The following is a 22,112-nucleotide window of genomic DNA, read 5'->3' as shown; positions in this document are numbered from 1 at the left end:
GACAGCACAGCCTGGCTTCAAACATGGTTACTGTACTCTAGCAGAGGAGCTGAACGTTGCCCAGGAATTTGGTTGGAATCCGAAAGGCTCTGCTTATTCCATTGAAGTCCCACAGAGTAAAACACTACTTATACATCATTCCCCCTCCAGTATGTCAGTGAATAAAACCTCCACCTCTTGCCTTTCTCTTTCTTTCTTTGTGTGTGTGTGTGTGTGTGTGTGTGTGTGTGTGTGTGTGTGTGTGTGTGTGTGTGTGTGTGTGTGTGTGTGTGTGTGTGTGTGTGTGTGTGTGTGTGTGTGTGTGTGTGTGTGTGTGTGTGTGTGTGTGTGTGTGTGTGTGTGTGTGTGTGTGTGTGTGTGTGTGTGTGTGTGTGTGTGTGTGTGTGTGTGTGTGTGTGATCCCATCCCAGGTTATGAAGAGGTGGTCAGAATCCCCAAAGGATCCGTGTTCATTCATATCCAGGAGCTCAACGTCTCCCTCAACTTCCTAGGTGAGAGTTCATGTCTCTTCTGTGTCACGCAATGTGTTATACTGTTATAACTCATGTTCTATTCTCTAGTGTGCATTCAGACTCTCAAAACTGGAATTAAAATGTAAGTGCATCGTCACATCATCAATGCTGTTATTATAATTGACTAATACTTACCTGCCCGAATTGTTCAGTCTCTTAGATTAAATACCATGGCTGTTTTCTCATTAGCTGGGAATGTTGTTTGAAATGTCTGATGCAACATACTTCAAATTAGTGGATTCGGCTATTTCAGCCACACCCGTTGCTGAGAGGTGTATAAAATCAAGCACACCGCCATACAATCTCCATAGACAAACATTGGCAGTAGAATGGCCTCGCTGAAGGGCTCAGTCATACGTCATACGATGCCACCTTCCCAACAAGTCAGTTCATCAAATGTCTGCCCTGCTAGAGCTGCCCAGGTGAGCTATAAGTGCTGTTATCGTGAAGTAGAAAAGTATAGGAGCAACAACGGCTCAGCCACGAAGTGGTAGGCCACACAAGTTCACAGAACGGGACCGCCAAGTGCTGAAGAGCGTAGCGAGTAAAAATTATCGGTCCATACCTACCCAAATGCATTCCAACTGTAAAGTTTGGTGGAGTAGGAAGAATGGTCTGTGGCTGTTTTTCCTGGTTCGGGCTTAGTTCTAGTGAAGGGAAATATTAACTCTACAGCATACAATGACATTCTAGATGATTCTGTGCTTGCAAATTTTAAGCAACAGTTTGAGTAAGGCCTTACATACTTTTGGCCATGTAGTGTACTTTGGCGATATTGTTATCAACCTACTGCATACCCCTTAAATATATACATATTTGTGTACAGGGTGTGCTATTAGCATGCTATCACTCATAAGGGCAGAGTGGTAGAATAGCTAGCCATTGCTAGCATTCACTGGTTTAAGTTGAAGTAACTTTTGAGTGTAATGGAGTTGACTGGTGACTATGACATGACTATATATCATTCACGACATTTGGACGGGAGCTATAAACATTATTTTAAACTATGTGTGCCGTTATTGCTTGAGATCAGGCTTGGCTGAATTGCTTTCAATGGGGGAAAATTGCTTCCGTTCCCCGTTTCCGTGATTTGAATTGAAAACGTCACTTCTCCATGTGGACCTATACATGCTCTGGTTTCTTCTCTGCTCCAGTGCTGAAGAGTAAAGGAGAACAGTTCTTCATCAATGGGAAGCTGACCATCGACACCCCTCGTAGGTTCGACATCGCAGGGACCACCTTCCACTACCGCCGGCCCACTGACCAACCTGAGACCCTGGAGGCCCTGGGGCCCACCAACATGACCATCATCGTCATGGTAATGGGCTAGCTGTGTGTGTTACTGTGTTTGTTACGCTAATCATTCTATGTGACAACATATGTGACGTGTGTGCGTGTGTGTGTGTGTGTAGGTACTGGTGAGGGAAGAGAACCCAGGGATCCACTACCGCTTCAACCCTCCAGTCAGCAGAAACCTTTTGAGTGGATATGCCTGGCACTACACATCCTGGTCCCGCTGCTCTGCACTCTGCGCTGGGGGTACAACCACTCCTGGCTCTAATACTCTTTACTGTACTATACATTGGCTCTATCCCTACTCATTGATTGATTGATGATTTTACTGCATTATTAGGAGCTAGTAACATAAACATTTCACTGCAACCACTATGGCATCTGCTAAACAGTGTATTCTACCATTAAACTTTGATTTAATTTGATTTTGAGGGTTGATAAATACACACAAAGCCATATTTATACAGATAAATCTCTTAGCCAATATTCATTTCATATTCTTGAGCTGCAGGTCGCCTCGAGATTAGAGTGTTTGGCCAGTAACCAAAACGTCCCTGGTTCAAATCTCGGGGGTGACCAGGTGAAAAATAAAATTACACGTCTGTTGCTGTGCCCTTATAAATCTCAGTCTGGGTTAGGTGGGCATAGGAATTTACGGTGACTGTATTACTGCCATACCTGCGGTCATGAGTCATGAAGGCAATCAAATTCCACGTGACCGTTTAGTCACGGTAATTAGGCTTCTCCTAACTGTTGCTGCTGATGGTTATTAGTAACCTACCAAACTTGCTAACTGCCTGGTACTCAGCACTCTATTGTCCCTCTAATCACTCTGACATCAGTGCAAATGTAATTGAAAATCTAATCAAACACTTCATGAGACCCCATGTGCTTATGTTGCGCAACATTCCTATAGGCTATGCAATTACGTGACAAAACAGAGTGATGGCCTCTTAAAAAGAGGAGGATCCTATCAGCTTTCTACAGGCTAAGCCTACTATATTTAATTTCTCAACTTTCCTAATATTAAGCACATTGCTTTTCTTTACAACAGGAGTAGCCTACCTGGCTAGCATGAAAATGAACCACGGGAAAGTGTCCTCCATTCGCTATTTAAGTGCATAGATGACATGTATTTTTTCCCTCTGCCCCTGTTTCCAGACAGGTGCATGATAATGGTCCATTGTAAATCAAAACAAATTTCACACATATAAAATGTAGATGTTCCAAAGGTCTGCATCAGCGATTGTAGGCTATTCGTGGAAGCCAGGAGTTGCTAAATGTGTTTACGTTAATTAACGGTCAATTACCGTGAGACCGTCCGTTATTTGCTTGACAATCACTGACCGACAATTTTATGACTGCCACAGGCCTACCGTGGGCATAATTTGGAAGCTTGTTCTATTGCCAACATGACAGGCTGAGTTATAAAATATGACCTTACAGGCTTTCAAAGAGCAATTCAGAGAAACGGATCGTAATTGTGGTGTGCATAGAATGGAGTTCAGGTGAGTGTTCAGCAGCAAATCGGTCACCGTGGCAAATTTTCTTCACAATAGACAAACACAGGCTCATTCTGTTCAGAACAACATAGGGTATGACAGCATGTCATCTTGTAACTGTACATCAAACATAGTGATCATAAACGTTGACACTGTATATAGCATGAGTTTTATCATATGGAAATATGAAGTGCACATTTGGACTCGAGGGTGTTCTGCCACAAAATCAAAAACAAACACTTCATGAGAGCCCATGAGCTTGTATGATATCGAAGCAGTATTTATTATAAACATCTCATCTTTCAAAATAAATTGAATCCTCTTAATTTACAGCATTTCTCTCACTCAGCCAAGAAAACATTTTCAAAAGTTGCCGAATTAGGGGGAGGAATTAGGCAACTACTTGTCGTGTGAGGCGCTCAAGTTCAGAACGGCCTTCAGTCAAAACCCATACAGAGCTGTGAAGCGGAGAGCCAGAGCTCTGATGTCGTGTATAGAATGTTACTGTACTGCCAATGCTGTTCAATTTAGGCGTTTATCAGTGACCAAATCTGCCATTTATAACCCGTAGGCAGGTACGAGTGTAAAGGGTTAACCCCAATTGCTCCAGGGGCACTGGACAATGGTGACCCTGGCAGTGACCCACTCCCTGCGCGATTCTCAGGGGGGAATTGGGTTAAGCAAGAAACAAAAAATGTTTACGTTTGTACAAGTGTATAACATGACAAATATAAGCATATTATTATTTTTATTATTTTTTGACTAATGATCCATTTAGCTGCTGTGCAGGGCTTTTGAACTGTCTATGTGGTAGTGGTGGAGTTGGAGCCTGAGGGCACACAGTGTGTTCTGAAATCTGTGTATTGTTTTAAAATGGTATAAACTGCCTTAATTTTGCTGAACCCCAGCAGCTAATGGGGATCCATAATAAATACAAATACTAATACATGCACAGTGCATACCCCTCACTTTCTCATAGGCTTTCTCATATTCCCTCTCTCATACATACACATTACACACACACTGGTACATGGTGGCTTCAGAGTGTTCCTAACGTAACACTGACCCTGGGGAAACATGGGAATGGAATGTTCATGAACAGAGGTACTGTGGGGTTGGTGAAACTGCAGACGTTCACGCAGGTCTTAGGTAAACTTTGCTTTCTTTCTGTCGCGGGTTAATGATCCAAAGCAGCTAGCCTGATAAGAACTCATTTACTTTGCTTAAAAGCACATTTACTTGACCTTATGTCAGCAAAACAAGTGAATGGAGGAGGGCTTGTACAAGTTGTACACTGTGAAGGGCACAGTGTGAGCTGCATCAGAGGAACGACCAAAGGAGTTCTGACTGTATTCTAAAAGTGTTCTAACCTCCCTCTGTCTGTCAGGTGGTCAGACCCAGCAGGTCGTGTGTAAGAAGCAGACAGATCACACCGTGGTCTACAACCACTTCTGTGACAAGAAGAGCAAACCCAAAGACAAGAAGCGAGCCTGCAACTCTGAGCCATGCTCCCCAAGGTGAGTGTCAGTGTATCAGTCCCACGGCCTGGCCTGTGTGAAGCTCCTCTCTGTGAAGCCCCCCCCATTGCTAGGGCTGTTGCTACAACTTAAAAAATTCTGACCTGGTAACGTAATTAACCTATATACGCAGTTTAAGTATGTGTGTGTGTGTGTGTCTATGTGTGTATGCACGTGTGTGGTAGTGGGACAGTATGGCATCCTGCTAGACTAAGATCTGTCCGGGTGTCTGTCTCCCCCAGCTGGTGGTCTGGGGTGTGGTCTGAGTGCAGTCGCAGCTGTAACGGGGGCCTGAGGACCAGAGAGGTGTTGTGTAAGAGGAAGATCTCTCCTACAGAGGAGAAGGTCCAGGACGACAGCGCCTGTACTCCTCCACGACCACCTCTCACTGAACCCTGCAGCAACCACACCTGCCCCCCCGAGTGGCTGGCCCTGGACTGGTCAGAGGTATACCCAAAATACCCCCCATAAACTAACCCTACTATTTTGTATTTAATCTAACTAGTGGAATCTAAAGATTTTAAGAAAAAAAGTGAGTAGTTGCTGACCTCGACACTTTCTGTACCTATGCAACATTTCTGTGTGTAATCAATACCACCTGCTGGTTGGGCTTTGTACTGTACGGGTGGGCTCTGAGGCTGTAGAGGTTAGAGATCTCAGACTTGAATAACCTCTGCCCCATATCTCCCCCCCCCAGTGTAATCCCAGTTGTGGTCCAGGGTTCAGGCACCGTGTCCTTCTGTGTAAGCGTGGGGAGAGTGGAGACATACTGCCAGAGTCCCAGTGTCCCAAGCATGGGCGTCCCACCACCAGGGTGCGCTGTAACCTGCAGCGCTGCCCACCACCCATGTGGGTCACAGGGCCCTGGGGAGAGGTAAGGCTGGGGGGCTTGCTGGGACTAACTTGGGCTCTGCTATGTATTGAACTACTCTCATTCAACTATACCTCCTAGGTCCTCTTGTTTGATCTAGTGAAGTGAAGAAAAAATACTTGACAATGTTAAGCATTCCTGTTCAGATTTGTAAAGTGATCTATTATCCATCTTTGCTATGGCTTATTTGCGTGCACTCCTAGTTTGGTGACCTCTCTCTCTCTCTCTCTCTCTCTCTCTCTCTCTCTCTCTCTCTCTCTCTCTCTCTCTCTCTCTGTTTTGTGTCAGTGCTCGGCCAGGTGTGGTCTGGGTCAGGAGAAGCGCTCTGTGCAGTGTCTCGCACAAACCGGCCAGCCGTCCAATGAGTGCCCAGACCTCCAGCGCCCGGCAGCCATGCAACAGTGCAAGAGCAAATGTGACCTCAGTAGCCTACCCATGGACATCCCCGAGGGTGACCCCGAAGGTCAAAGTTCAACTCTCTATTAATTACCTTCTCACTGTATTCTCCTGCAGGCTAAATATCCATCTAAGTGGTTCATTATTTTAATTTGAGTTTTTTATATATTTTTCCCTTCCAGAGTGCAAAGATGTGAACACAGTGGCGTACTGCCCCCTGGTGCTCAGGTTTAAGTTCTGCAGCCGCCCCTACTTCAGACAGATGTGCTGTAAGACCTGCCAAGGACACTGACCCCTGAACCAGACCGAGAGCCAGACCAGGAGGCATCCCCAGCGGGCCCAGACTAGACCAGGAGCCACTCCTAGCGGGCCCAGACCAGACCAGGAGCCACCCCTAGCGGGCCCAGACCAGACCAGGAGCCACCCCTAGCGGGCCCAGAACAGACCCACTGAGCTGCACATTCCACAGGGGGGAGGGACGGCCCAGCCAACGCACCGCAGAGCAGCCTGCCTGACATCCGTGGACAGAGAAGTAGATGGTGGGAGGGTGAGAGAGAGAGAGAACTGTACTTTTATCCCGCACTCTGAAAGTACCCTATCTTATACCAGCTTTGGGGCCACTGCTGTGAAGACCAGATGAGCTGCTGGGATATCTCTCTGTTGCTATGTACGTACACTATATATACAAAAGTATGTGGACACCCCTTCAAATTAGTGGATTCGGCTATTTCAGCCACACCTGTTGCTGACAGGTGTATAAAATCGAGCAAACAGCTATGCAATCTCCATAGACAAACATCAGCAGTAAAATAGTCTTACTGAAGAGCTCAGTGACTTTCAAGATGGCACCGTCATAGGATTCCACCTTTCCAACAAGTCAGTTAGTCAGATTTCTGCCCCGGTCAACTGTAAGTGCTTTTATTGTGACGTGGAAATGTCTAGGAGCAACAACGGCTCAGCCGTGAAGTGGTAGGCCACACAAGCTCACAGAACAGGACCACCGAGTGCTGAAGCGCATAGCGAGTAAAAATTATCTGTCCTCGGTTGCAACACTCACTATCGAGTTCCAAACTGCCTCTGTAAGCAACGTCAGCACAATAACTGTTTGTTGGGAGCTTTTTGAAATGGGTTTCCATGGCCAAGCAGCCGCACACAAGCCTAAGAACCCCATGCGCAATGCCAAGTGTCGGCTGGAGTGATGTAAAGCTATCCGCCATTAGACTCTGGAGCAGTGGAAACGTCGTTCTCTGGAGTGATAAATCACGCTTCACCATTGCAGTCCGACAGACAAATCTGGGTTTGGTGGATGCCAGGAGAACCCTACCTGCCCCAGTGCACCTAACCAACTGTAAAGTTTGGTGAAGGAGGAATAATGGTCTGGGGCTATTTTCATGGTTCGGGCTAGGCCCCTTGGTTCCAGTGAAGGGAAATGTTAATGCTACAGCATACAATGACATTCTAGAGGATTCTGTGCTTCCAGATTTGTGGCAACAGTTTGGGGAAGGCCCTATTTCAGCATGACAATGCCCCCGTGCACAAAGCGAGGTCCGTACATAAATGGTTTGTCGAGGTCGGTGTGGAAGAAATTGACTGGCCTGCACAGAGCCCTGACCTCAACCCCATCGAACACCTTTGGGATGAATTGGAAGGCCTAATCGCCCAACATCAGTCCCCGACCTCACTAATGCTCTTCTGGCTGAATGGAAGCAAGTCCCCGCAGCAATGTTCCAACATCTAGTGGAAAGCCTTCCCAGAAGAGAGGATGCTGTTATAGCAGCAAAGGGGGGGACCAACTCCGTATTACCATATTAATGCCTGTGATTTTGGAATGAGATGTTCGACAAGCAGGTGTCCACATATTTTTGGTAATGTAGTGTATATCCTTTAAAGGTTTGGTGCTACTACTATTGCCATGCTGGCCACAGGACTGGCCAAAGTACATTGTTCAGCTTAGTTGTGTTTCTCTGTTGTTTATTCAGTGGCTCAGTCTTACCCTGAGCAACTATGTCCATACATACCTTTACTTGTATATTTACAGACGTTGTTCTATGTGTACACTAAATCTACACTGTACAAATGAAACTGTTCTGATACTTTACTGTCACTTACCCAATGTAATGTTTATTATCTGGTGGCTGTTGCCAACTCACTTGGTCTTCTAAGTTATCTTGTCAATGCTTTGTCTCAGAACAAAATCTTTTTGAAAAGGGTTTGAATTGCACAAAGTCTGACTAGTCATAGGGATAATGTATGTTCATTATTTGAGACTTGTCTTGAAGACTCTACTTAACACTCTCGATCCACGGTCCGGTCCATGTTCATAACAGTTTACTCGCCTCTGTCTTGCCATTTTACGGGACCCAGCAAGGGCTGGTAAATGATCGGTTCAGTTCACGTCTAGCAGCAAACCTCAACCCTTCTCTCATACTGTAGTACTTACTGTACATGTTTAGATACAGGCAGACCTACCATAGCCTCATCAATGTGAACAATGCTACATGGTAGTCTGTATTAGTCACGTATACAGTGATTGGAAACACAGTGTTCATCACTGAGTCAACCACCTCCCACCTCTGATTACATCGGAACAGAGACCCTCCCATGCACCCTGGCCTTGAGTGATCATTCTCTCTGATAGCATGGCCTTCCTACTGTGCCTTTAATGGTCAACCAGTTTACTTGTCTCTAATATGCTACATGTACAGTAACTGCCTTCTTACACATTCATCCATTTACTGGGCTCACACTCAGAACCAGCCCTTAATGTCAGCTCTCAATGAAGGAACTGATTTCTATTGGAGTAACTAGGTTGCTATTACTCTCCTGATGGTGCTTCTGAATGGTGCTATTTCTTAGCTAATTGTTGTCGTTGTTGGATGTCATTCTGTTGAATATTGCATGGTGGTAACACTTTACTTGACACCCAGTGTCATATCATGTCATAATATGTTATAACATGTCATAATATGGTCAGAACACTGTCATGACCCATATATTTACACCTGTTGTGACATATATTGCATTATTTTATGGCTGGTTATGACACCTACATAAGAGTGTCAAAACCAATGTTTATTCAAATGATTATTTTCTGCCAAGAAGTTTCCTTTCATTTGAAAGTTTGTTTCTTAAATCCTTTGTTGTAATACATTCTTTACAGTCATGTTTTTTCATCATATTTTAAATCACTTTATGACACTGTCATGAAGCATAATGACCATCATGTGTCACTTTACTAGGACTAAGAAGCATTATGACCATCAGAATCATAAATGCCCTTATCAGTCATCAGTCAAAAAGAGGGTGTCTTGTCCTGCTCCTGAAATCTGGTCCTGCATTCATCTCAGTCATCAGCAACAGAGCACTGGGGTAGGTGCATCAATGTGTGAGCAATTACAAAGATAATTTAATAACGTACATTTCAACAACAACCAAAAATATAACATTAACATAGTGTTGACACGTAGGCTGTGGTGTAATGGAATGTTTTGCCTTGTGTGGTAGGTGTTGTGGGTTCTGACACTCTTATGTAGGTGTCATAACCAGCCATCAAATAATGCAATATATGTCACGACAGGTCTAAATATATGTCATGACAGGTCTAAATATATGTCATGACAGTGTTATGTCCATATTATGACAGGTTATGACAAGTTATGTCAGCTGTTCTGACATATGACATGGATATGATTGTGTCATAACTTGTTACTTGTTATGACGCCGTGTCAAGTAAAGTGTTACCAAAATGGTTTTGTTTGAGGTTGGTGCCAAAGTCACAGTTGTGCTATATCAGTTTGTGAGAAGAGAAGTTAAACATTTATTTTCCCACCTTCAGTAACTGGGTATGGGACCCATATCTGTTAACAACTTCTGATACAACTGGTTGTCAGCACACTACCTGATGCTTTGCTACACTATCTGACCGAAAACATAACAGAACTGTTTTAATGAAACAAGGTGTCCTATTTGACTGTCTGAATATGTAAGCGAAGTACGTTTTGCCTTCAATTTTGAACCATTTGTGTCCATGGTCATGGTGTGACCTCAGAGACAAACTGTTTTATCAAATAAGAGGGATAATATTGTTTGTTTGTTGCTGTTTTCACATGCTAAGTGTTACAGATATGTACTGTATTTTAATTACTATAGAAACATGCCCCCGTCCCCCATCTAAAACCTTTGAAATGAATATATTACAGTGAATAAATAGCCACATTGTTAATAAATGCATCGAGAATTGTGTGCTTTCCTCTCTCTCCACAGATTTGCCCGTTTTAAACCCTGACATTATGTGATTATCCATCTATTTCTGTATCTCATAGATTCTTAATGAATGCTCGTTTGATTTAATGGCACTGACCATACAAGAAGTGACAGCACAATTGTGCACGACTAGAGATCAAGTGACACAACTAAACGTTGATGTAGAAAGAAAGTTCACCGATAAGGACAAAAGAGAGAACTTTCTGACCAATGTGGAAAACATTTGTGATTAACTTGAGGAGACAAAGACAAGCATGTGGGAAAAGGTTGATCTTGGTACTGTGGAGTACAAGGAGCAGAAGACATATTTCTGGAGGGAAGGCCGGAGACAGCTGATTGCCGCCTCCCCCCTCGAGCAAACTGGAAGGGTGAACGCCAGCCCAGCCGTAATCCTAGAGGCCCAATCAACCAACTCCCTCACATCTGACTCCAGTGACTAGACACCAATCAGCATCTAGTCACTGGACTCACCGGCCATGATATGTCAATCAAATTTATTTTATAAACCCTTTTTACATCAGCAGTTGTCACAAAATGCTTTACAGAAACCAGGCCTAAAACCCCTAAAACCCCAATGCAGGTGTAGAAGCAGTAGCCACGAAAAACTCCCTAGAAAGCAGGAACCTTGGTAGAAACGCAGAGGAACCAAACCCAGTGATTTCACTGTGATCACAATTTAATGATGGAGATCACATTTTTTCTATATATATAAATATAAATATTTAAATACACATTACACACTCAACTTGATGAAATGTCTGGCTTTTTTTAAATGAAAAAGATTTAAGTCAAAATTGTGTATTGTAGATTATTTGTTAATAATTCAGAAGTTTGAAACAAGTTGAAATTTGGAGGAATATGAGTGTTGAAATCATAGGTCAGAGGAATCCCTCATTCTTTCATTTTCATGAGAACCTGCTTGTTTTAGGCCTTGTAGTGATACATGCATACATTATACTGATATACACTTTTTAAAATTAAAGTAAAAACAAAAAAAGTATTAAATGCAGCTATACAGAGTCTTTAGCTATTCCCGGGGAGAAAGGACGAGAGGTGGAAGGTCTGATGTCAGAAAGGGGATTATGGATTCATGACTTACCCATCATGTTGATTTGCCAGTATGTCAATCACATTTCAATTCAATTTTAATTCAGGTACAGTTCATTGTTACACTCCCTCCTCTTAGAATCAGTGAAAAAAATCTGAGGCCTGGTCCAGAAACAACCTAATATTGTTTAACAAAGCATAAAATAAAATAAAAATATATATATAATAAATTAACAAAACATCTAAAATAATCACAGAAACACACACAACCAAACAAACTAACAAACAAACATCTACACCACAGAACACCATGGCAGACAGATTTCACAAATTGTAAAATAAAGATATTAGTAGATAGTGTGTGTGTTAAAATACTGTCAAGGAGGTGTGTAAACAACTCATTAACAATTTGGCAAGATAAGAAGTTGGGTATGGGGGAGACAAAATACTGATCTTCGACCCGTCCGAGGGGACGGAAGGACAGCCCAACCACAGTGTGCCCCGAACCAACAGTCGGCAGGGCCAAAGGACCGCAAACCCATGGAGAAATGGCTGGGGTAGGGCCGACCCATCCCCGACGACCCCAGGAAGATGGCGACCACAAGAGGTGTTTGGAGTATGGCACCCGGGGGCACATTGCCTAGAATTGCCCGGCTCAGCTTGCCCCGGTGGCGAGGTGGATCGCGCTGTGAACTATGTCACCTCCTGTTGGGGCACCCCGAATCAACTGCACCATGGTCCCGGTGAAGGTTGACGGACACGACATGGAGGCGCTATTGGACTCCGGAAGTATGGTTACGCTCGTAACCACGAGCCTGCTGAACCAGGAGACCAAAAGGGGTAGGGAGATGTCCATTTCCTGTGTTCACGGTGACACAAAGCGGTATTCAACCGTATGGACCAACATCGTGACGCCACAAGGGAGCTGCCAGATGACAGTGGGTGCAGTGCCAGAGTTACCGGGACCTCTCCTAGTGGGACGGCATTGTCCTCTGTTTGCTGCCTTATGGGGGCACGAGTTGAGGAAGAAGGTACGAGCCGGCCGAAGAAGAGAGCGGGGACGACCAATAGCCTGTGCGGCCCGGAAGCAACCGGTTAACCAGCATGTGTCTACGGCTCTGGAGTCGGAGTCGGAGAGGGCGCTGGAACCCGAACCCCCTGGGGAACCCCTGGAGGAGGAGCCCATCCTCCCCCTCCTCGATTTCGAGGGGCCAGTCGAGACCCCGCGGGGGGGCAACTGAGCGGACAATTTGGGACGGCCCAGTGGGAGGATCCGAACTTGAAAGCCGCCGCAGCCCAAGTGATAGCGGTGGATGGACAGCTACTTCCGGGGTTGAGTGACTGGCTATACCCCCATTTCCAAATCAACAATAACCTTTTGTATCAGGTGTCACGCCAACAGGGGGAACTTTGAGAGGTATTGTTGTTGCCCCGACGGTACGTGGGAACCGTTCTTCAGCTGGCCCACTCCCACCTGTTGGGGGCGCACCTGGGAATGGAAAAGACCCGGGAACGGATTGCCGCCCGGTTCCACTGGCCCGGGATGAGGAGGGCCGTAGAAGATACTGTATCAGCCGCCCGGAGTGTCAACTCACGGCTCGAAAGCTCACTTCCGAAGCCCATTGGTCCCCCTACTGATCATCGGGGTGACCTTTGAACGCATCGCCATGGACATAGTGGGACCCCTGGTAAGAACAGCATGAGGACACCGGTACATCCTGGTGATAGTAGATTATGCCACCCAGTATCCTTAGGCCATTCCCCTACGGGTGGCGGTATCCAAGGGAATCGCTCGGGAGCTGTTCCACCTCTTTAGCCAGGTGGGCATCCCGAACGAGATCTTGACAGACCAAGGTACGGAGTTTATGTCCTGCCTCATTAAAGAGTTGTGATCCCTCCTGCAGATCAAGCAGATCCAGACCGCTGTTTTTCACCCTCAGACAGATGGGCTCGTCGAGCGCTTTAATAAAATGCTCAAACAGATGCTGTGGAAGGTCATCGAGCAGGACGGGAAGAACTGGGACCAGCTACTACCCCACCTAATGTTCTCAAGTACCCCCATCCTCTACTGGGTTTTCCCCGTTCAAACTCCTCTACTGGATGAGGCCACGCGGCATACTTGACCTCGCAAAGGAGGTGTGGGAAGCCCAACCGACCCCATTACGCAGCGTGGATACGATGAGTGGATGACAGCCATATGGCCCGTCGTGAGGGAACATGTGGAGAAGGCCCAACGCGCCCAAGCCCAGGTCTACAATCAGAGAGCCCAGCCCTGAGAATTCCAGGTGGGAGACAAGGTGCTGGTCTTGAAGCTAGGGGGCACTATTTTTATGTTTGGAAAAATAACGTTCCCAGAGTAAACGGTCTATTTCTCAGGACCAGATGCTAGAATATGCATATAATTGTCAGCTTAGGATAGAAAACACTCTAAAGTTTCCAAAACTGTAAAAATATTGTCTGTCAGTATAACAGAACTGATATTGCAGGCAAAAGCCTGAGAAAAATCCAATCAGGAAGTGACACTTATTTTGAAAACCCTGTGTTCCTATACATCCCTATTGCCCATTGAAAGGGATATCAACCAGATTCCTTTTTCTATGGCTTCCCTAAGGTGTCAACAGCCTTTAGACATAGTTTCAGGCTTTTATTTTGAAGAATGAGTGTGAACGACCACATTACGTAATTGGACAGGTGGGGGCTCTCAGAGTGATTTGTGCTCAAAAGAGAGAAGTGGCCATTGTTACCCCCGGTCCTAGTGAAAAGCCAACTGTCCCGGGTTGATATCTTATCGAATAGATATTTGAAAAACAACATGAGGATTGATTATAAAAAACATTTGACATGTTTATGGATATAATTTGGAATTTTTGTCTGCGTTGTCGTGACCGCTCTTTCCGGTGGATTCCTGGGCATAACGCACCAAACTAACGCAGGTATTTGGATATAAAAAATATATTTATGGAACAAAAGGAACATTTGCTGTCTAACTGGGAGTCTCGTGAGTGAAAACATCCGAAGATCATCAAAGGTAAACGATTAATTTGATTGCTTTTCTGATTTTTGTGACCACGTTACCTGATGCTAGGTGTACTTATTGTTTTGTTATGCTATCGATAAACTTACACAAACGCTTGTATTGCTTTTGCTGTAAAGCATAATTTCAAAATCTGAGACGACAGGGTGATTAACAAAAGGCTAAGCTGTGTTTCGCTATATTTCACTTGTGATTTCATGAATATGAATATTTTCTAGTAATATTATTTGACTGTTGCGCTTTGCTATTTAGCGTTGTTGGTGACAATTCTCCTGGATCCGGGAAGGGTGGTTCTAAGTTTAATTAATCCTCATGGCCGAAAGTAAGTTCCTGGCAACATGGCACAAACCATACGAGGTAGTCGAGAAGATGGGACCTGTGAATTACCGCGTACGACAATCAGGGAGATGGAAACCTCAACAGATTTACCACGTGAACCTGTTGAAGAAGTGGCACGAGAGTGGCACGTTATGGTCGGGACCCAGGATGCCAATGGGACCAGTGGTGGTCCCAAGCAATGAGGACCTCGACCAGGCCCAGAAGCAAGAGCTCAGGGAGCTTGTCGATCGGAACATGGCGGTGTTCTCCGAGAAGCCGGGCCGCACGCCCCTCATTGAACACCACATCCGTACCTGGCGAAACGGTAAGAAAGAGGCCATATCGGATTCTGGGGGCCCGAAGGAAGGCCGTGAAACAGGAAGTGGAGGCCATGCTAAGGATGGGGGTCGTTGAAGAGTCCCACAATGCATGGTGCAGCCCCATCGTGTTGGTGCCCAAACCGGACGGTAGCCTCCGCTTCTGTAATGATTTCTGGGGGGTGAGCGGCATCAGCTTGTTCGATGCATATCCCATGCCGAGGGTGGATGAGCTCATCGATCGATTGGAAAAGGCCCGATACATCAGCACCCTTGACCTGACCAAAGGATATTGGCAGGTACCGTTGTCAGCCTCCTCCCGAGAGAAGAAGGCATTTTCGACACCAGACGGGTTGTATCAGTACCGGGTGCTCCCGTTCGGTCTCCACGGAGCCCCGAGGACATTCCAGCGGCTGAAGAACAAAGTACTTCGACCCCACCAGCAGTACGCAGCGGCCTATTTGGATGACATCATCATCCACAGCCAAGGTTGGGATGAGCACTTCACGTGCCTCCAGGCGGTGCTGGACGTGCTCAGACAAACCGGGTTGACAGCGAACCCCAAGAAGTGCAAACTAGGTTTCGAGGAGGTAGAGTACCTGGGGTATTTGATCGGACGGGGGAACGTCAAGCCCCAGGAGAGGAAGGTTCACGCTGTGCGTGACTGGCCCGTTCCACGAACCAAGACACAGGTCAAGTCCTTCCTGGGACTGGCAGGATACTATAGCCGATTTATCCCCAACTTTGCGGCTATAGCTTCCCCCCTCACCAATCTAACCAGGGCCCGCCTCCCTGTGAAAAACAGTGAAGTGGCGTTCAGCCCTCTGAAGGAAGCGCTGTGCTCCCATCCGATTCTCGTAAAGCCGTAAAGTCGTAAAGTGACTTCCATGTAGTTGGAGACGGTGACCGAGCTAAGACGAGGGAGTTTGAGTTTGTGTGCCAAACAGGATACAGCAAGACCCGGAGCCCAGAACACGGAATCCCAGAGAGGGTCTCATGGGGGAGACCTATTCTTTTCTTTTGATTTATTACTTAATAAACACCCTTGAAACCAAGCTAATCCTACTCTATCCGTGTCTGATCTGTGTAAACGTCTTGACCAAACCCCCTGGTCTGCCACAATAGATATAGGATGATTGAGTCTGTGAGTGTGTGTCCTCTGAGGCAGAGATCAGTTCTTGTTTCGCTCTAGGTCTGTGTATGAGGAAGTAGATTTGAACGCTGTGGATGTTGAAGTCTTCTTGGTGTCTCTCTGACTGACTGTGTGTGCTGGAGACTTCCTGACTGTGATGGCTGTGCTGTGAGGGTCTAGTGTGGGATTACCGACATACACACATATACTCTGGACTTTGGACAGCTGAGGCAGGATCGCAGGAAGAGAGAGGCACACACAACGCTGGCACGATGGTAACACACCTCACACACATTTTGACTGATGCGGACTCTCACTAGGGCTTGTATATTCTCTACAGCTATATGCTGAGTTTTCCTCTCTCACAGACTTACTGAAAACACGGCCTTATATGTTAAGTTGAGGTCACTTGACACAGCTGTACAGTGAAGTCTCACATTCTACCCTGAAGCTGGCACTTTGAAGCCTGGCAACTGCTGACTTAGAACAGATGTTGAAGCACAGTGATGTTCAATGGTGTCTGACTGAGATTTAAACCTGTTCCATTCTTACACAATGAATGGAAGAGGGCATAATGTGAAATGGTAAAGATATGTCAAGATGATGAAAGGAAAATAGATAACTTCTATGTTCTATCGCTCTTTTCAACAACTATCATACAAAAGGAGCTGCACAACAGGGGGTAGTGGACGTTAAGTAGTAGAGAATGTAACTCCTTAAATGGAGAAGATGGTTTCCTTTCCTCCTTTGACTGGCAAGCCCTGCTCGTGTCCACCTAGGTTTTAGTGAGCATTCCTACACTAGAGGGATAGATACATCCTCACATTTCAGTAAGAATGTGTGCTATTCATAACCAGAGATTGGTTTCTCATGACTTTAAACACGACATGAGAGAAAAAGTACAAGGTTAAAAACATTCAAAACTGTCCTATCAAATGTGAAAAGGAGCAGTAGATGTGTCTATTGTTCCTGAGGAGCTGGGTAAGGTCTAACCGCAGGGGTGTACGGAGGGACTGCAGCAGAGGCGTGTTGTAAAGTCGAGAGGGTTTTGCAAGATGCAGTGGCGAGGCGTTAGAGGGGAAGTGCAGCAGCCCTGGCAGAGAGACAGATGGGCCTTTGGTTTCTATCGCAATACTTCCTCCTCACACTCCCAAGCACAGATCCTGCCCCTAAATCGCAATACTGCCTCCTCACACTACCAAGCACAGATCCTGCCCCTAACTGGATACCCAAACACAACAGATTTTAGAAGATAACGTAATTAGCCAAATTTACATTAAGCTTACATTAAGACAGTTTTCATTGTTGGATTTATTTTGGATGCCTTGTCGGGACTTTCACTGCGACAGGCTGACAGTAGTGACAGGGATGATGAATATAATACAGTAGTAGCACAAAGCATCTCTCAGGTCTGACACTGCACAGTAGAAAGTGAGACATTTTTTAACTGATCACTTGATCAAAAATCACATCAGAAATTAGCTATTTTAAGATTTTGGCTTTTGTCCACCATCAGCACATCCACAGACTTGTGGTTATGACTATGGTACCACTTAATGTTAGGTAAAGAGCTGAGATACTGTAGATCAATTGAAACTTTTTTCTCTGTCTCTGTCTAACCTAAACATTGTCTAATTGCCGCTGACTTATTTGAGTGTTTTGTACAGTTTAAATATCAAACAAATGGATAATCGGATTTTGTATGTAAAAACAAGGTGAGAGGGAGAGTGAGAGAGAGGGAGAGTGTGAGAGAGAGGGAGAGTGTGAGAGAGAGGGAGAGTGTGTGAGAGAGAGAGAGAGAGAGAGAGAGAGAGAGAGGGAGAGTGTGAGAGAGGGAGAGTGTGAGGGAGAGTGTGGGAGAGGGAGGGAGAGTGTGAGAGGGAAAGTGTGAGAGAGGGAGAGTGAGAGGGAGAGGGAGAGAGATAGGGAGAGTGTGAGAGAGGGAGAGTGTGTGAGCGAGAGGGAGAGTGTGTGAGAGAGAGAGAGAGAGAGGGAGAGTGTGAGAGAGGGAGAGTGTGAGAGAGGGAGAGTGTGGGAGAGGGAGGGAGAGTGTGAGAGGGAGAGGGAGAGAGAGGGAGAGTGAGAGGGAGAGTGAGAGAGATAGGGAGAGTGTGAGAGAGGGAGAGCGAGAGAGAGAGGGAGAGTGTGAGAGAGGGAGAGAGAGAGGGAGAGTGAGAGAGGGAGAGTATGAGAGAGAGGGAGAGAGAGAGCGAGAGAGAGGGAGAGTGTGAGAGAGGGAGAGAGAGAGGGAGAGTGAGAGAGGGAGAGTATGAGAGAGAGGGAGAGTGTGAGAGAGGGAGAGAGAGAGGGAGAGTGAGAGAGGGAGAGTATGAGAGAGAGATGGAGAGAGAGGGAGAGAGAGAGGGAGAGTGTGAGAGAGAGGGAGGGAGAGAGAGAGGGAGAGTGTGAGAGAGGGAGAGAGAGAGGGAGAGTGAGAGAGGGAGAGTATGAGAGAGAGATGGAGAGAGAGAGAGAGAGAGAGAGAGGGAGAGTGTGAGAGAGGGAGAGAGAGGGAGAGTATGAGAGAGGGAGAGGGAGAGTGTGAGAGAGGGAGAGGGAGAGTCTGAGAGAGAGATGGAGAGAGTGAGAGCGAGAGGGAGAGTGTGAGAGAGGGAGAGTGTGAGAGAGGGAGAGAGAGGGAGAGTGAGGGGGAGAGTGAGAGAGATAGGGAGAGCGTGAGAGAGGGAGAGGGAGAGAGGGAGAGTGTGAGAGAGGGAGAGAGAGGGAGAGAGAGAGGGAGAGTGTGAGAGAGGGAGAGAGAGGGAGAGCGTGAGAGAGGGAGAGAGAGAGGGAGAGTGTGAGAGAGGGAGAGAGAGGGAGAGAGGGAGAGTATGAGAACAAGATGGAGAGAGAGGGAGAGTGTGAGAGAGGGAGAGAGAGGGAGAGAGGGAGAGTGTGAGGGAGAGAGCGATAGCAAGAAGAAGAAAAAATTGCGCAGTCAGAACTGTGGTTTTCCCGGCTGTTTTCGAGCCGAGCAGATTATTTATGGATTTGTTGTGATATGTGTGACAAACAAACAGCCTTATAAGTCAGGTTGTTCACATGAAAAGTTGGAATGAATCTTTACAACAGAGCTATTCCATTACCGCCCTTGAGGACTGAAGTACTGCTGGTTTTCTTACAGTATCTACTGTACATGGTATCTTACTGATAATTGAATATCATTGATTGATTGGACAGAGTTGACTGACTCATTTTGGTTGAAATATACAGATGTATTAAAATGTTCTCCTCCAAAGTTATCATCAGCTGGTTAAACTCAGATCACAGTAACCATGTTAGACCTCCTTTCAGGTTCCACCACACATCAAATCAAACCGGTGTTGGGAACCCAAACAAGGCCAGGACCATGTCATACAGTGTAATACAACATCTTTGGCCAAACCTGGGCCACCTCAACTGTGGTCAGGAAGCTCTCTGCACTACGTGGTGACAGTGATCATCATATCAAGGGCATGGGTTGAGTGTAGAAAATGTAAAGGTAGCCCTTTAATTGACCATTACTTTACAATGCACCAGATTAATTTTGAGTAAAGAAATCCCCAAACCATGGCCCAAGGGTGTACTTTAAACTGAGTGCCCTCCCATTACACAGACTCCTATAGGTAGCATCTATATTCAACAGATACCTTAACTAATGGTTATCACTCTGGCAGATTAAAGTGGGAAGAAGTACTTTACAGAGATGACCAAACTGGCATACGCTTACCTCATCTACTGCTCGTTGCCTGGTAACTGTCCTCAGCTTCTTGAACTGATAACCACAGTTAGTCACATTCTTAATGACAGGGTTACACACAGAGAGACCCTGCTGCTGAGAAACTTCTCTCTGATGTCTGCTGGTGCATGTGCCTTCCAATTACAGTAGGCCCATGCTTCCTCTGGTTTTCTATACCATGTCTTCTGTTGTAGAAACCCTCTTAGAATATCTCACATTCAGTAAGAACTAGGTTCTCTACAGACCTACCTCTGCTTTTCTCTGTCTCAATTCCAAATAAAATGATGTGCATTCCCTAACCCTGACCGTGCTCTCCTGCAGGGCAGTAAGTACCACTGGCAGAGTCAGAATGTCAAGCAGAGCGGTGTGGACGACATGGTGCTGCTGTCCAAGATCAGCGAAGACGCCATTGTGGAAAACTTGAAGAAGAGATTCATGGATGACTTCATCTTTGTATCCTGTTGGATTGATTGTTAGAGAGTTCCTGTACCACTTCTCACAAAAACACATTTTTCTGTGAAGAGATGGGTATTTTAATGTTTCTGTTCTTGTTTCTTTAAATGTCTCTTCAGTGAAAGCTAAAAATAGGAGGGGAAGTACATTGTGAAAACATGACCTGCCCACACACACACTCTATCAGACGGATATATATAGGCACACGTACACGCACACACACATGCACACAAACAAAACATCTTACAAAGGATTTAATACCATGTAGATAGATTTCAGATTAAACATCATTGAGGTCATATCACTGACCAATCGCATACATGTAGGTCCTTCCATTCTGTATCACAGGTGACCATAGATGTTACTCCTATTGACACGTTAGCAACAACACAATAACAACAACACAATAACAACAACACAATAACAAACATACCATCCTTGCCTCAGTCATCCCCCTAGCACACATTTTCACATAGCAGACACACATCTATGTATGCAATAGTAGGACTGCACTGTTCCTCTTTTAAATTCACTGTGTGACTCAACAGCAAACTTCCCTATTTTTAGGACACTTTTTACTGGGCATTAGGCATGTACGTCCTACTTTGTGTGATTTAAAAAATATATATTTGTATATTATCCAGTCTGGATGTGTCACGCCCTGGTCAAAGTATTTTGTGTTTATCTTTATGTATTTGGTCAGGCCAGGGTGTGGCATGGGGTTTTTGTAATTGTGGTGTGTTTGTCTTGGGGTTTTGGTGGTGGTATTGGGATTGTAGCTTAGTGGGTTGTCTAGCAAGGTCTATGGCTGTCTGGAGTGGTTCTCAATCAGAGGCAGGTGCTTATCGTTGTCTCTGATTGGGAACCATATTTAGGCAGCCATATTCTTTGAGTTTGTCGTGGGTGATTGTCCTTAGTGTCTTACTTGTACTCTCTGTTAGTTTGCACTAGATAGGCTGTTTTCGGTTTTCATTACGTTTATTGTTTTGTCGTGTTTAGTGTTTAGTCGTGTTTAGTGTTTAGTCGTGTTTACGTTTTGTTTAATAAATATGGATCGCAATCGACACGCTGCAGTTTGGTCCGACTCTCCTTCATCACCACTAGAAAACCGTTACAGAATCACCCACCACCAACGGACCAAGCAGCGTGTTAACAGGCAGGAACCACAGGAGAGGCAACAGAGGCAGCAGCAGCAGGAGCAGCAGCAGCTGCAGTGGGAGAGGCTGCACCACCTGGAGAAATGGACATGGGAGGAAGAACTGGACGGTAAAGGACCCTGGGCTCAGCCTGGAGAATATCGCCGCCCCAAGGAAGAACTGGAGGCGGCGAAAGCTGAGAGGCGCAGATATGAGGAGGCAGCACGGCGTAGCGGATGGAAGCCTGAGAATCAGCCCCAAAAATTTCTTGGGGGGCTCAGGGAGAGTGTGGCAGAGTCAGGAGTCAGACCTGAGCCAACTCTCCCTGTTTATCGTGAGGAGCCAAGGAGGAGACCAGAACCAGAGACTGTGAAGGAGTTAATGGGGAAATTGGAGGAGAGAGAAATGAGGGAGTTGCTGTGTTGGTGCTTTTTGCATGGAATTCGCCCGACGGAACGTGTTGGGGATTTGATGGCACCTGGGTTAGCGCTCCATACTCGTCCTGAGGTGCGTGTTAGTCGGCTGGTGAAGTTGGTGCCAGCCTCACGCACCAGGCCTCCTGTGCACATCCCTAGCCTTGCACATCCTGTGCCAACACTGCTC

General features: G+C 45.9%; 2 protein-coding genes across 2 annotated transcripts in view; both read left to right on the top strand.

Moving 5' to 3' along the window:
- LOC112261865 (A disintegrin and metalloproteinase with thrombospondin motifs 10-like) overlaps positions 1 to 6,888 on the top strand; it is a 54,829-nt gene extending 47,941 nt beyond the window's left edge. The window contains exons 18-25 of the mRNA XM_042309863.1: positions 411 to 491; positions 1,667 to 1,830; positions 1,925 to 2,051; positions 4,695 to 4,824; positions 5,067 to 5,271; positions 5,522 to 5,698; positions 5,984 to 6,158; positions 6,274 to 6,888. Of these exons, the coding sequence (XP_042165797.1) occupies positions 411 to 491; positions 1,667 to 1,830; positions 1,925 to 2,051; positions 4,695 to 4,824; positions 5,067 to 5,271; positions 5,522 to 5,698; positions 5,984 to 6,158; positions 6,274 to 6,383 (1,169 nt within the window). The 3' untranslated portion in view covers positions 6,384 to 6,888. The remainder of the gene's footprint in view (positions 1 to 410; positions 492 to 1,666; positions 1,831 to 1,924; positions 2,052 to 4,694; positions 4,825 to 5,066; positions 5,272 to 5,521; positions 5,699 to 5,983; positions 6,159 to 6,273) is intronic.
- Positions 6,889 to 16,248: 9,360 nt separating this feature from the next.
- The window catches only part of LOC112242151 (unconventional myosin-If), a 32,927-nt gene continuing 27,063 nt past the window's right edge, over positions 16,249 to 22,112 (top strand). Inside the window, exons 1-2 of the mRNA XM_042309821.1 lie at positions 16,249 to 16,477; positions 20,242 to 20,373. Coding sequence (XP_042165755.1) covers positions 16,475 to 16,477; positions 20,242 to 20,373 — 135 coding nt within the window. The 5' untranslated portion in view covers positions 16,249 to 16,474. The remainder of the gene's footprint in view (positions 16,478 to 20,241; positions 20,374 to 22,112) is intronic.

The sequence above is a fragment of the Oncorhynchus tshawytscha genome, linkage group LG01 (assembly GCF_018296145.1).
Source record: "Oncorhynchus tshawytscha isolate Ot180627B linkage group LG01, Otsh_v2.0, whole genome shotgun sequence".
NCBI classification, from domain to species: Eukaryota; Metazoa; Chordata; class Actinopteri; order Salmoniformes; family Salmonidae; genus Oncorhynchus; species Oncorhynchus tshawytscha.
The sequence above is the reverse complement of the archived record's forward strand: the minus strand, read 5'-3'. Positions and strand labels throughout refer to the sequence as shown.